The 13480-nt window shown below is 39.5% G+C and overlaps 1 protein-coding gene across 1 annotated transcript in view; it reads left to right on the forward strand.

Moving 5' to 3' along the window:
• PDK3 (pyruvate dehydrogenase kinase 3) overlaps positions 1–13480 on the forward strand; it is a 40953-nt gene that overhangs the window by 18510 nt on the left and 8963 nt on the right. The window contains exons 4-8 of the mRNA XM_083734500.1: positions 5032–5216; positions 8154–8243; positions 10007–10084; positions 10920–10996; positions 12145–12246. Coding sequence (XP_083590626.1) covers positions 5032–5216; positions 8154–8243; positions 10007–10084; positions 10920–10996; positions 12145–12246 — 532 coding nt within the window. The remainder of the gene's footprint in view (positions 1–5031; positions 5217–8153; positions 8244–10006; positions 10085–10919; positions 10997–12144; positions 12247–13480) is intronic.

Here is a 13480-nt window from a genome sequence, read left to right on the forward strand (position 1 = left end):
ACAACACAAAACACTGTTGCTGTATGTAGGTTTTATTTTATTTGTTTTTTATCTTGCATTTTGGAAATGTACATCCAGATTTTTTTTCTTTAAATTTTTTGGGGGTCCCCAAGAGAGTGGGGCACTAGGCTATAGGTTGTTTAGCTTATACATAAATCTGACACTGTGCAGAATCCATATTTCAGAGTATATATAGTTCACAAATAATATTTTATTTTCTTCTGTGTCATCTAACATCAGATATGATGAACTTCAAAGCCATGCCCTGTCATCTAATTGGACAGGTATGGTTCACAAAATAACCAAAAGGTCAAGGTAAACAATAAGGTTATGTTTAGAGACAGTGTGACACCCAGGCGGATCATATGCGGACATGTAGGAATAAAATGGCACAAATTCGCATTGATGATACTTGAAGTTGAAATGGAGTCCTGAAAATAAACCCATTTTTCCCACTACTAAAAGAGAGTGTTTTTCTTAGCCTTTCTTAGAAGGTAGTCTATATAATACAGAGCAAAAATCAGGAAAGCAAACTTTATTTTGTTATATTGTATCTTTATTTGCCACTTCTCTACATGTTAGAGGAGTAGGATGCCCTTTAATACTTAGATCTCATGAACAAAAAAAGGGAATTCTTTTTTCATTTGAAGCAGCGAAGTAGAGAAATGGACTTCTCCTGGCCTTAACTCTCAGATCCTCATAGAATCAGCAGGATCTAATCTAGCTGAAGCTTTTAAGCATTAAATAATTTTCAAGAAGGAGTGCTTGTCCAATCAGCAAGCCAGGTGAGTAGGTTAAAACCCTCCTTGTGCAATTTGAAGGTTTTGAGGTTTGGGATTAGGTTGTTACTGTTCAGATTTCTCAGTTATTATTTTTAGAGTAATGGATCATTTGAAAACTGCATGAGGAATTTGCGGAGGTACTTAAGCATTGCTGATTAGACACGAAAATGGCAAGTAAGATACCTTTTAAAAAGGAGCACTCTTTCACAATCAGAAATGTATGTTAGAAAAGTACCTGCAAGGAAAATGGACATGATTTTATTACTTGATAGGAAAGGTTATATTTACATCATGGCAGCTCTCTAGACTAGCAAAACTTCCCGATACAAGAAAAATGGGAAAAACTGGTAAAAATGTGGGTGGGAATTTGCATAGTTAATGGAAGTAACTTAGATAATAGACTCAAGCATATTCCAACCCCCCTTGCAAATATTTAGTATTGTCACTAGAATATTCAAACTTGTAATTATTGGAAATGAGGGTAGCACTTCCAAGTTGGACCTGCAAAAGGAAACCATGCTGCTTCACTTGGGAGGCTAGATTTCAGGTATTCTTGCTGAGAAGACCTATGAATTTAAGCAGATTTGTACAGATTTCGATTTTTGCACCTTCCTGTTTTTCCTTGGTAACAGGAAGAGGAAAGAAATACATAGCACACAATCTGCCCCACTTTCAAGTGTAGTTCCTGTTGAAAAGAAAAAGGCTGAGATTCTAATGCTGATTGCTTAGCCAAGGACTGGATTGTGTGGCACAAGCAATGAATCTTGTGTTTATTATTACTGTCTTGGGTATTTGAGAGTATAGTCAAATGTGGTTCCTATTTAATACTCCCTACTTTTTAATCATTATGTACTCATTAATCCCTCTTGTCCCCCTCACCATAATTATGGATTAGATGAACAGCCAAACCTTCAGTAGTTTTATAATCTGTGTCGTACAACTTCTAACAGTACCAGTGCTAAATGAACGTTGGGGTGTGTACAGCCATAGATAATTTTAGATGTGAGTCCACTCTGGTAGTGTGTGTACCACATGTTGGCTAGATGTTTAGTCTTCTCCCCTGGATCAGTTTTGGATGAAATTTGTTTTCTAGTTTGTAACAGAAGTTGGATTTGTGCAATGCTAATTGACACTTCTTTCAGTCCAGAAGACATTTTCCAATGTTCTTGGAGCAGGGCTATGCACAGTGCTTGTTGGCTGGCTCATGGATCCAACCCTTGTCATCTGAGTATTATTTTGCAATGTAAAACAGCTGTTTGAACAGTGTGAATTTTACACTTTATAATTGCAAAAAGTGGGAAACGAAAGTTTTGACTCCATAAACATGGAAAGTACTTAAGAAAGAAACTAAAACAGACAGCCCACCTGATTCAACGGGGATTCAACAGGGGGGGATGGGGGTTATGAAGATGAAAAGGCAATCAGCACTGGATTCATAAGCTATGTCTTTGACCTTTAAGGTGCTGGTGGGAGGAAGAAATAAATAAAACTTGCACCTGCTGCTGTTTACAGGTATATTTGTATGGAACCTTAAGTAGTAATAGCAGTTAAATATGCTTGTATGCACTTTAACTTTAAAAAATTGAACATTTTTATGGTACTTGGAAACAGCATGTTTCTGTTTTCAGATCTCTTCTTCTTGAAAGAGTTCCATGCTAGTTTTTACTAATTGATCACCTGCTATCTTTATATAGATGGCCTAATGTTCTATGTATTTCCTCCCTAAATGAGCTATGTGTGTTCTACTGTGATCAATTTAATATGTAAAATAGTGTCCTTCTGTTCTTTATGTTACTTATAAAAAGGTTGGCTTAGTATTATAGATGGAATTGAACATAACTCTCTCCTTTTGTTATTCTTTTTTTCATGCATTTATCATGTTAAGTAAATAGTTGTGTTGTAAATTATAAAAGTGGAAGAAAACGTGAATTTCTGATACTTCAAATATCAACTGGTGTTTTGTTTTCAGCTGTTTATGCTCAGTTAGTTACAGCTCAAACAATTGCTTGTTGATAAACAGTAGTTAATCTTTATCCAGTATATTTAGTCTTTCATTCGCTTTTATGGCACAAATAAGTATTATTTATTTGACAGTATCCCTTACTGCAGGCCTCTCATTTTTACATGTTATTTGTATACCGCCTTCGATTTTCAAAGCTAACTATAATGTCTGCACTAGTATTTTCGCTAGTCATGGTTAAAGCCAAACCACAGTTTGTTGTCGTGTTTAGAAGTAGATGGTTTGACTGAACTTCACTGCATGTAATGCTCTGAAGGAAAATGTAATGAAAATGATATATAGATGGTACATGACCCCAGTTAAACTTGCCAAAATATACCATTTGTCTGAAAATAAATGCTGGAAATGTAAAGAAAGTGAAGGAACATTCTTTCACCTCTGGTGGACTTGCCCTAAAGTGAAGGCCTTCTGGGAAATGATATATAATGAGTTGAAAAAGGTATTTAAGTATACCTTCACCAAGAAACCAGAGGCCTTCCTTCTGGGTATTGTCGGTCAGAAGGTGCTAAAGAAGGACCGAACATTTTTTATGTATGCAACAACGGCAGCAAGGATACTCATCGCTAAGAACTGGAAAACTCAAGATCTACCCACACTGGAAGAATGGCAGATGCAGCTGATGGACTATATGCAACTGGCCGAGATGACTGGCAGAATCCGAGACCTGGGAGAAGAGAGGATTGAAGAAGACTGGAAGAAATTTAAGATTTATTTACAAAAATATTGTAATTTGGTTGAATGTTAAGAAGGATGTTAGATCAAAATAACTGTCCACCACTAAATTAGATTTGAATTCGATGATAAGTGAGACTAAGGAAAATATAAACCTTTTGGAGAACTGTTAGACTGTATTTAAATGAGCGGATATAAGATTGTAAACAAGATGATAATTTGCTTGAAAAAACTTTTTAACGATGTAAGTGGGAGCGGGAGACGTGAGGGAGTCCAAAGAAGTGATGAAATTATGTTATGATACAAGTAATGTTGTTTATTATTTATGCATTTGTATTCAAAAAATTTAATAAATATTTTTTTTAAAAAAAAATAGAAGTAGATGGTTTGAGCTAATGGTGATTAGCAAGCATTACTGGGGCAGAAAGATTGCTAGCCATGGTTAGTTCTGAAAATGAAAGGTAGATTTATGAGTTGTGAGAGATCAGCAATGTAATTAGACTGAGAGTGTATGACTACCCTGACCTGGACCACTCTAGTTCCATACCCACTGCACAGCACTGCAGAGTGTGATGCACTTGTGGGGCCCAGCCTACTAGTGTAAGATTAGTTGGTATAGAAGATCAGGCAGAATTACTTCTGCAACAAACCCAAACTTGATGGCCTCCAATAGTTTCAAGAAAATGAAGAGGGCCCCCCAACTATAATGATATTAAGAGAAATTTGTGCTTCATTTGTCCCTTGGTCTTAAACATAACCATCATAACTTTATTGTATGCTGCCAAATTTGGAAACAGTCAAACTTCAGCAGCTGCTCTTTTGGAGTCCTTCTGGATCTGGGAGGTTTAATCAGATTATATGTTTTGAAACATCTCTCTCCCATTTTTCCAGCTCCTTACACAAAGTGAAGAATGTTGGTGGTGCAACTATGAGGCATGAATAGCTATTTTATTTTGTTTTGACTTGCATGAGCAAAACATTTAGCAGCGGCACAATTTAAAATATGCACATGTGGCTCTAAACAGGTCTTGATGAACAGATTGGCTTTCTTGGAATACATAAAACTTTCTGGCATGCTATCTGCAATGTGATGTACTAAGGTATATTGTGCTAAAGGCTCTGGGTAGTGATTGGATGAACTGTTCTAATGCTATAGAGGGGCGGGGCAGATGAAAAGTCAGTCTGCAGAAGGGCTTAAAAAAGAAGTAGGTAAAGGGGAATGAGAAGGCCTTAAAACCCAGAAAAGCATAGGGGCCTAATGCAGATTGGAACAGGGAATAGTTCAAAAGAATATGAATGCAAGAGGTGATCTTTGAAAAGGGAAGATTGGAAGGAAAGTGGACAGGTGATTGAGGCCATGAGTTGCAGAGGTGAGGAAGGCAGATGTTCAAATGATGATATGAAATAGCCAATCTAATATTCATCTGCAGCCAAATATTTTAGTACAATGTGATGGTACTGAAAGTTTTGTGTTCTGAATGAATTTTAATGGTGTCATCTAAGATGCAGATTTTGTAGCTAACTGTCACATCTTGTTTCTGATTTCTCTCTCTCCAGCTTTTTAGATGTCTTAATTAAAGTCAGGAACAGGCACAATGATGTTGTTCCTACCATGGCCCAAGGAGTGATTGAATACAAAGAAAAATATGGCTTTGACCCTTTTGTCAGCAGTAACATCCAGTATTTCCTAGATAGGTTCTACACCAACCGCATCTCGTTCCGCATGCTGATTAACCAGCACAGTAAGTATCTGCTGTTCATTTAATCAAAAGCTGGTCTTCCTCCCACCCCTTCCTTTATCTTCACAATAGTTCTGTGAAGTAGTTTAGGTTGAGAGAATGGGACTGGGGCAAACTCAACCCAACCAATGAGCTTTGTGACTGTGAGGATTTGAACCTAGATATCCGAGGTCCGAGCTCATCTCTCTTAACTCAAGGGCAGCTAACTCCCATCACCCTTAACCATTGGATATTCTGGTTAAAGCTAATGGGAGACCAACAACATCTGGAGGGCCAATGTTAGTTCCTCTTTCTCTAACTACTACGCCACTCTGTATACTGTTAAGTCAAACGTTGTTGTTGTTGTTTAGTCGTTTAGTCATGTCCGACTCTTCGTGACCCCATGGACCAGAGGACACCAGGCACTCCTATCTTCCACTGCCTCCCGCAGTCTGGTCAGACTCATGTTTGTAGCTTCGAGAACGCTGTCCAACCATCAAACATTAGGCTAGCAAATAGACTTAAGAAGTTGGAACAACTTTACACAATTTGTGTCATTCACCGTGTTGTGTGCAGCATTTCATGCTGTTGTGCCATTCGAGCTGCTTAAGTTTTTAAAAGGATCTGGGTATGAAGGAGCTCAGATATAAGTGGGGGATGGGAGAAAGAACTGGGGTTTTATTTGGCATAAGGAGAAAGACAGTGTTGGAGCATTGAAAAAGAAACATCCTGTCTCGAGCAGGCTTTTCCTGAATATTTTGTTATTAGCTTCTTGACACTGGGGTGGGGTGAGGGAGTCTGGAAAACAGTTTCCTCAGAAAATAACTGAGGTTATGGATTTTTTAAAAAAATGATACAAGGTAGGTTTCTGCATCTGTTATCTGGCGAAGTCAGAAAGGGACACTAAATGGATGTCTGTGCTTGCTTTGGCATGAAATAGTATTGCAGCCTGTGCATCAGTCAGAGAGCAGTGCCATGCAGGGTGTCTCCAAGAGCTGAGTGCCAAGTCAGTTCTCAGCAGGCTGTGAAAAAAACAAACTATGACTTGCATCTGAGCGCCTATCAGTTAAGGAAATCTAGCCTTCATTGTTTTGTCAGTGTGACTATGCTAACTCCCACCCACAGTCTAGTTAGCAAATGCACAGAAGGAACATTTTTTTTGCAGCTATAAAAGTAGCATTTGCTTAATATCAGTCTGTTCAAATGCATTATGGACTTGACCTCAACTGCTGAAGTTATTCTGTGCAAATCATTCCCCTTATCAGTATTGCTGCAGTGATTGCAAATAGCTTTTGTTTGCTGATGTTTGAACAACTGTAAATGTTTCCAATCAATTGACCCTGCTTTCGCCAACCTGGCACCCTCCTGCTGTTTTGGACTGCAGCTCCCATCAGCACCAGCCAGCACTATCCCACTTAGTGCTGAGCCTGTTCCTTTGCTTTCAAGTGGAAAGCAAGAAGGTTAAATGCAGAGGAAGGACTCACAGAAAATTATGACTAGCCTTGATCTGAAATACAATATAGCTAGCTGGAACAGGCCCTAGAGCCATGTGGCAGCAAATGGCAGCCAGAAATTAGTGAGACATAGGGCTAGTGAAGAGTGACAGGTCCTATTGCAGCAGGCCTGGTAACAGTTGTGCATTTGGGGGCTAGATTAATAATTTTTACATCCTTCCATAAATGCTGAATTGCGCAAAGCTAACCCTGCTTCCAAATACCAAAATAACTATGAGTCTGATGGAGGCAGACCATCACATAGAGAGCGGTAATTTTCTTGTAATAATATACAAGAAAACTTTAAAGCACATGTTGCTATTCCAGATTGTATATTTTGTTGTATTCTTGAATACACTGCAGTTCACATTCAGTTTACTGAATAATGTTTAGATAATTCCTTTACCCTTTGTCTCTCTTTGGCTATGTATAGCTTATAGCACAAGGCTATACATGAGTCCCGTGGGGGTTATTCTCAGATAAGTGGATATTGGCTGCTAGCAATGTTGAGCAAGATGTTCCCAAATAATTATTGCTAGTACTTTCTCCGCTTCCCAGACTGGGATTGCAGCAGCTGTCAGTCAATATTTTCTAGAGTTGAGCCAAGTGAAAGTCCCAAGTTTTGTGAATGCTTTTACACCCTTCTTCCCTTTTTGTTCATGCAGTGGGGACAAGGTGATAATCTCTGTTGACCCAGAAACCAGTTCGATTTGTTATGTTATGCTACACTGTGTGGCAGTAATAAAATAAAATAAAATAAAATAAAATAAAAGTAAGTTACACATTTATTTTAAATTAAGTTAAATATAATTAAATAATTAAATATACCGTATTTTTCGCCCTATAGGATGCACTTTCCCCCCTCCAAAAATGAAGGGGAAATGTGTGTGCGTCCTATGGGGCGAATGCAGGCTTTCACTGAAGCCTGGAGAGCGAGGGGGGTCAGTGCGCACCGACCCCTCTCGCTCTCCAGGCTTCAGGAAGCTATCCGCTAGCCGTGGGAGAGCTGTGCGAAGTCGCGCAGCTCTCCCACGGCTTGTGGATAGCAGCCTGTTCTGGGGGCTGTGATCGGGCGAAGCTCGGGCTTTCCCCGCCCCAGCCCCGCACCTGGGGGGGAAATAATATTTTTTTCTTTATCTCACCCCAAAAAAACTAGGTGCGTCCTATGGGCCGGTGCACCCTATGGGGCGAAAAATACGGTAATTACTGCTTATCAGTATGAAAGAAAAGGAAACCAGGAAACATGGCCATATGCACATCTTGCCTATCTATGTTAGGTGGTGATGGGTTTTTTATATCCATCTCACACCTATCAAAAGCAAAGTTTTGTGATCAAAATGCAGCACAGCAGTAGTATTTTTTGCCTTTTAAAATCTTTAAGATCTGTTACTCACCATTAGATTCCATTACCCTTTAATTGTTTACAAAATGTTATTTCAATTAATATCTACCTTTCCTCTCATTTTAGCACTACTTTTTGGTGGGGTCACTAATCCTGCTCATCCCAAACATATTGGAAGTATTGATCCTACGTGTAATGTAGCTGATGTAGTGGATGGTAAGAGTAAACACAAGTTGTTTTTGGAACTTTGATTGCAAGGTGTATGTGTAATGCCTTGAACCATTTCTAATGGTAAATCCCTCATCTAACAGTCAGTAGCCTCTCCTTTTCCTTGTAAGCTTTATATACGCACTGATGCCACCCATGGTTAAGGGTAGTCGGCTTCTCCCAAAGCAAGATATGCAAACTCACTTAAAATTCTGGTTAATTTGGGGGTCCCATTCAGTGGTGATGCAGGTGTAACACTAAATCATGGTTAAAACTAACAAGCGAAGGGAAAGAATTGGTTCCAGAAAGGGAGGGAGCATGAAATTCCAGAAGGAGACGTGTTATTTATTTATGTTAAAAAACATAAATCAAATAAATAGCACAGACCCATTGGTATTGAAGAGAGCTTGTTCTGTAGTGTATTGATATTTCTTGTCACTAGATGGAGGTATAGCATAGTTAAGTTACAGAAAATATATCTTCAAGACATTTCTGAAGTTACCTCAATTTTCTATTTATATTTTGTTCCAATGTGATATATTTATGGGAGCCAAGGAACCCAATTATTTGCAGTTTTATTATTATCATTCACTGTGCGCTGGAAACAAGCTGGGTATGCATTTGCTTGCTCAAATAGGTTTGTCAACTATGAAGCTGTACTTTAAATGCTTAATATCATACAACTCTCTTTCTCGAATCATCTCCCTAAATTCTACTTCCAGATAGTGAAAGATGCCAAGTACATTTTTGTGCACAGTCTCTAAAATTGTTAATAATTGCTGGAGTAGGTTTAAAAAAAAATAGATGGCATGGTTAACCATTACTTTTTGGGAATGGGTGAAAGAACTGAATTTGAAAATACTTCCTTAAATCTAGGGAATACATTACATGCTTTGCTTTGTACATGCCTTCTATGTAGAACTGGCAAAACATGAAAATAAAATTTATTGTAGTTTTAAAACAAAGACTTAAAGCTACAGAGCAAAAGTAGAGCCTCACTTCTGGCAGGGATTAGTTATGTTGCTGTTCATTTAAAAAGGTAAAGGTAAAGGTACCCCTGCCCGTACGGGCCAGTCTTGACAGACTCTGGGGTTGTGCGCCCATCTCACTTAAGAGGCCAGGGGCCAGCGCTGTCCGGAGACACTTCCGGGTCACGTGGCCAGCGTGACATCGCTGCTCTGGCAAGCCAGAGCCGCACACGGAAACGCCGTTTACCTTCCCGCTGGTAAGCGGTCCCTATTTATCTACTTGCACCCGGAGGTGCTTTCAAACTGCTAGGTTGGCAGGCGCTGGGACCGAGCAGCGGGAGCGCACCCCGCCGCAGGGATTCGAACCGCCGACCTTTCGATCGGCAAGTCCTAGGCGCTGAGGCTTTAACCCACAGCGCCACCTGCGTCCCTGCTGTTCATTTATCCTTGGGTAAATAAAATGGAATGAATGTGTTTTTTAAAAAAATGTGTGGTTAAGGTGAATGGGGCATGTGTTTTTCCTCTCATGGAGCCAATAGTAGCTTTGGGGGCAGAATTTTGATCTGAGAAATAACACAGAGGGAGGAGGCAGAACTCCCCATTCTTCATTCCTGCTTCTCCATTTAAGTTAGAAGCCTGTTTTTACCTCAGAGGATCTGATTACTTTTATGTAGTTTGGTCCTCACAGGACCAAAATAAGAAATCTAAAAAAATAAGAAAAAATAATAGCTTCTTGAAGTACAGAATATACGTATATTGCAATTACTGCATAATTCTATAAGTTTTTGTTTTCTTCACTCACAGATGCCTTTGCAACAGCTAAGATGTTGTGTGAACAGTATTATCTGGTATCACCCGAGTTGGAAATTGAAGAATTCAATGGTAACACTGAAGTTCATTGCTTTTTAGCATTCTTATAACTATCTGGGCTTTGCGCGTTCTAAGGATCTTTTATTTTATTTTATTTTATAAAATTTAATCGCAACATTCATTTTGACTTAAGAGCTGTGCCAAAGTTATGGGTATAGCCAAAGCAAGGGAAAGTTGGAAAGAAACACTGCATTCTGTTTTCCAACTTTTTTTGGCCACATTTTTTTTTTAAAGTAGCTAGTAAGACTGCAGCAGGTGGATTTTTAAAAATACATCTCAGAGTTTAAGAGCCAAAGAGGTTTTAGACAGTTAGAGGATTGAACATGCCCAAATGAATGTTTTGCTTTTTGGTGACAAATCCCTCTACCATAGTACAAACTGCTTTTCAAGCTTTCCCTCCTATTAAAATATGGTTTACCATGCCACATGGAAGCTTCAGTTCAGGAAACACAAGTGTAAAGCTCTCTTGCATTTGTGGATTTCGCTTTATATTCTGGTAATTGAGTCTATAGTCATGGAGACACATGATCTTCTTAAATCACAAAATGTAATTAACTAAATATGATGAAACCACAGTTATTTTAAACATGGAAAATCTGAGCTAAGTGTGCGAGTGAAGGCTACTGCATAGGGCAGCATTCTCGGTTTGTTCATACAGGTGCTCTGTCTTGACTACCAACTCTGCACTGGCTTGACATATTTGGTGTTTCATATTTCTAGGAATCAGAAAGGTAAAAAAAGAAAAAATCAGAAAAATTAAAAAGTATGATATCTTATGCTAGAAAATGGTAATTTAAAGACATCATAAATTGAATTTTCAGTTATATAAATGGTTTCTGTTTTCTAGCTAAAGCACCGGGCAAGCCTATTCAAGTAGTCTATGTACCCTCACATCTGTTTCACATGCTTTTTGAATTGTTCAAGGTAAGTAGAATTGTCTCATGGGAAGGAGGCTAATTTTGCTTGCCTCCTCTTTTGAGTGAACTGGAAAAAATACTGAGACTAAGCATAGTCTTAAAGATTGATGCATCTGTCCATTTTTGTGTAAAATGTTACCTGTGATCCTTGTGTGCACAAATGGCCTTGATTTAGAAGAATAACATGTCATTCTTCCTTGTATTCTTCCACAGTGTTCATGTGTTAGGCGAAATCTGTAATTGAAAAAAGGAAATTTGTGTAATACATTATGGGTCTCTTCTCCTTTCATAAAGAAGGTGAAGTTTTAGAAAGTGAAGGTGTAAACAGGTAAAATTAGTGATAGAAGACTGACACAGTTCTTTGGTGGCAAGTGTTTTATTCTCCCAAGTAGTCGATTTTTATGTGACAACTGTGGCTACATATGAAACCTACTGCATATCTGTTCATAGGGAAGGATAGTCGTTATTGTACACTGTTACCATGTGTGATATTAGGTAGGGTCTGCTGGGATGAGGCTGTTTTAACAGTTACTGATACTAGCAAACATTGTCGTTACTGCCACTTAATACAGATTACTATCTATATTTTAAATTAATCAACTGAGCTCAAATGAACATATCCAATAAAAGAACACACTTTGAAGCCATTGCAGGGCTCTGCGAGTCCACTGATACACAGCGTAGGATTTGCCATTCAGTACAGTGTTGGGGCAGCTTGCTTTGTATGCTGGTGATCCATTACCCACAAGAAGCTTTACTATAAAACCATTTCTCAACTTCTTTGTTAGATGTTATTTTTTATTAATCCTATGTGTAAATTTTGTGTGAATTTAGTATATTTTTAAATAAAGAAATTTAAAAGCGGTCTCATAGGTTTGTACATCTTCTAATATTGTTACTTAATGCTTATTAAAAGCTTCAGAAATTTTAATAATAATTCTATTGTTTATGCCCTGCCCATCTGGCTGGGTTTCCCCCAGCCACTCAGGGCAGCTTCCAGCAAAATACAAAAAATAACAAAATGTCAGACATAAAAAACTTCCCTTCAGATGTTTTCTAAAAGTTGTGCAATTCTTTATTTCCCTGACATCTGATGGGAGGGTGCCACTGCTGAGAAGGCCCTCTGCCTGGTTAACACTTCTTTTTCTTTTTCAGAACTCAATGCGAGCTACAGTGGAGTTATATGAGGGTAAAAGCGAAGGCTATCCACCAGTTAAAACCTTAGTCACTTTGGGTAAAGAAGATCTATCAATAAAGGTACAAATTTGCTAAACAATTTTTGCTGTAACAAGTTGGGGAAAAGCAGATTTATACACTGCTTTTTTTCTTAAAAAATATGTTTAGGGGTACTCTCATTTTCCTACTCATACTGAAATACTGCTCCTCAATGAGGCCCAACTTAGATTCACAAAATGTTTAAGGGTGTGCGTATTCCTGTGTCCCCCCAGGAAAAAAGCACTGGTTTTATGTGGTAATGGGATAAGAGCTGTGTGTTTGTTTGACAACTACTTTGTCAGAGGCCTAGTTTACAAAGAGGGAGAGAACTTCAAAGATTATTATGACTCTTGTTGCAGATAGTTAGATAGATAGATAGAGAGGTGGTGTGTTTTTTTCCCTCTTGGGAAGGAATCCATCCTCTCTACTCCAGTCCTTCTGACTAGAAGGTCAGAGTCACTTTCACATTTCCTTATAGTGTTTAGCTACTCTCTGAATTGAGCAGGCACCTCTTGCATGGGCCATATCATTCATTCCTACTCTGTGCTTTCAACTCTGTAGTCAGGAGAATGTTTACTAATCTAAGGAAACTTAATTTTGGTGTAGTTTAAAGCAAGGAGGAGCTAACCTTTTAGATTTGGAACAGCTGATCCTGAATTCACTTTGAGCCCTAGGGCTCTATTCTGTACATCTGATGTCAGCCCATAGTTTACATGGTGAATGCTGCTTGTGGACAGACAGATACCATATTTTTCGCTCTTTAGGAGGCACTTTTCCCCCTCCAAAAATGAAGGGGGAAAGTGTGTGCGTCCTATGGAGTGAATGCAGGCTTTCGCTGAAGCCTGGAGAGTGAGAGGGGTTGGTGCGCACCAACCCCTCTCGCTCTCCAGGTTTCAGGAAGCTATCCGCAAGCCTTCGGAGTGCCGCGGGAGTGCCTGCCGTGCTCCGAAGGCTTGCGGATAGCAGCCTGCAGCCCAAAGCCTGGGGAGCGCAGCGCTTCGGGCTTCGGGCAGCTATCCGCAAGCCTTCGTAGCCCGTGGGAGTTCCCACCGGGCTCCGAAGGCTTGTAGATAGCAGCCTGCAGCCTGAAGTGCCAACTCCCACTCCGCTCCCTGGGCTTCAGGCAGCTATCCACAAACCTTCGGAGCGCTCCCCCAGCCTGCAAACTCCGGGAGTGGCGGCAAGGCTGCGCAACCTTGCCTCCGCTCCCGGACCTGTTCTGGGGTCGGGGGAAGCTCGGGCTAAAAACGAAGCCGTGGACAGCCTCTCCCGGCTG

Source organism: Podarcis gaigeae, assembly GCF_964106915.1.
Source record: "Podarcis gaigeae genome assembly, chromosome: 4".
Classification (NCBI taxonomy): Eukaryota; Metazoa; Chordata; class Lepidosauria; order Squamata; family Lacertidae; genus Podarcis; species Podarcis gaigeae.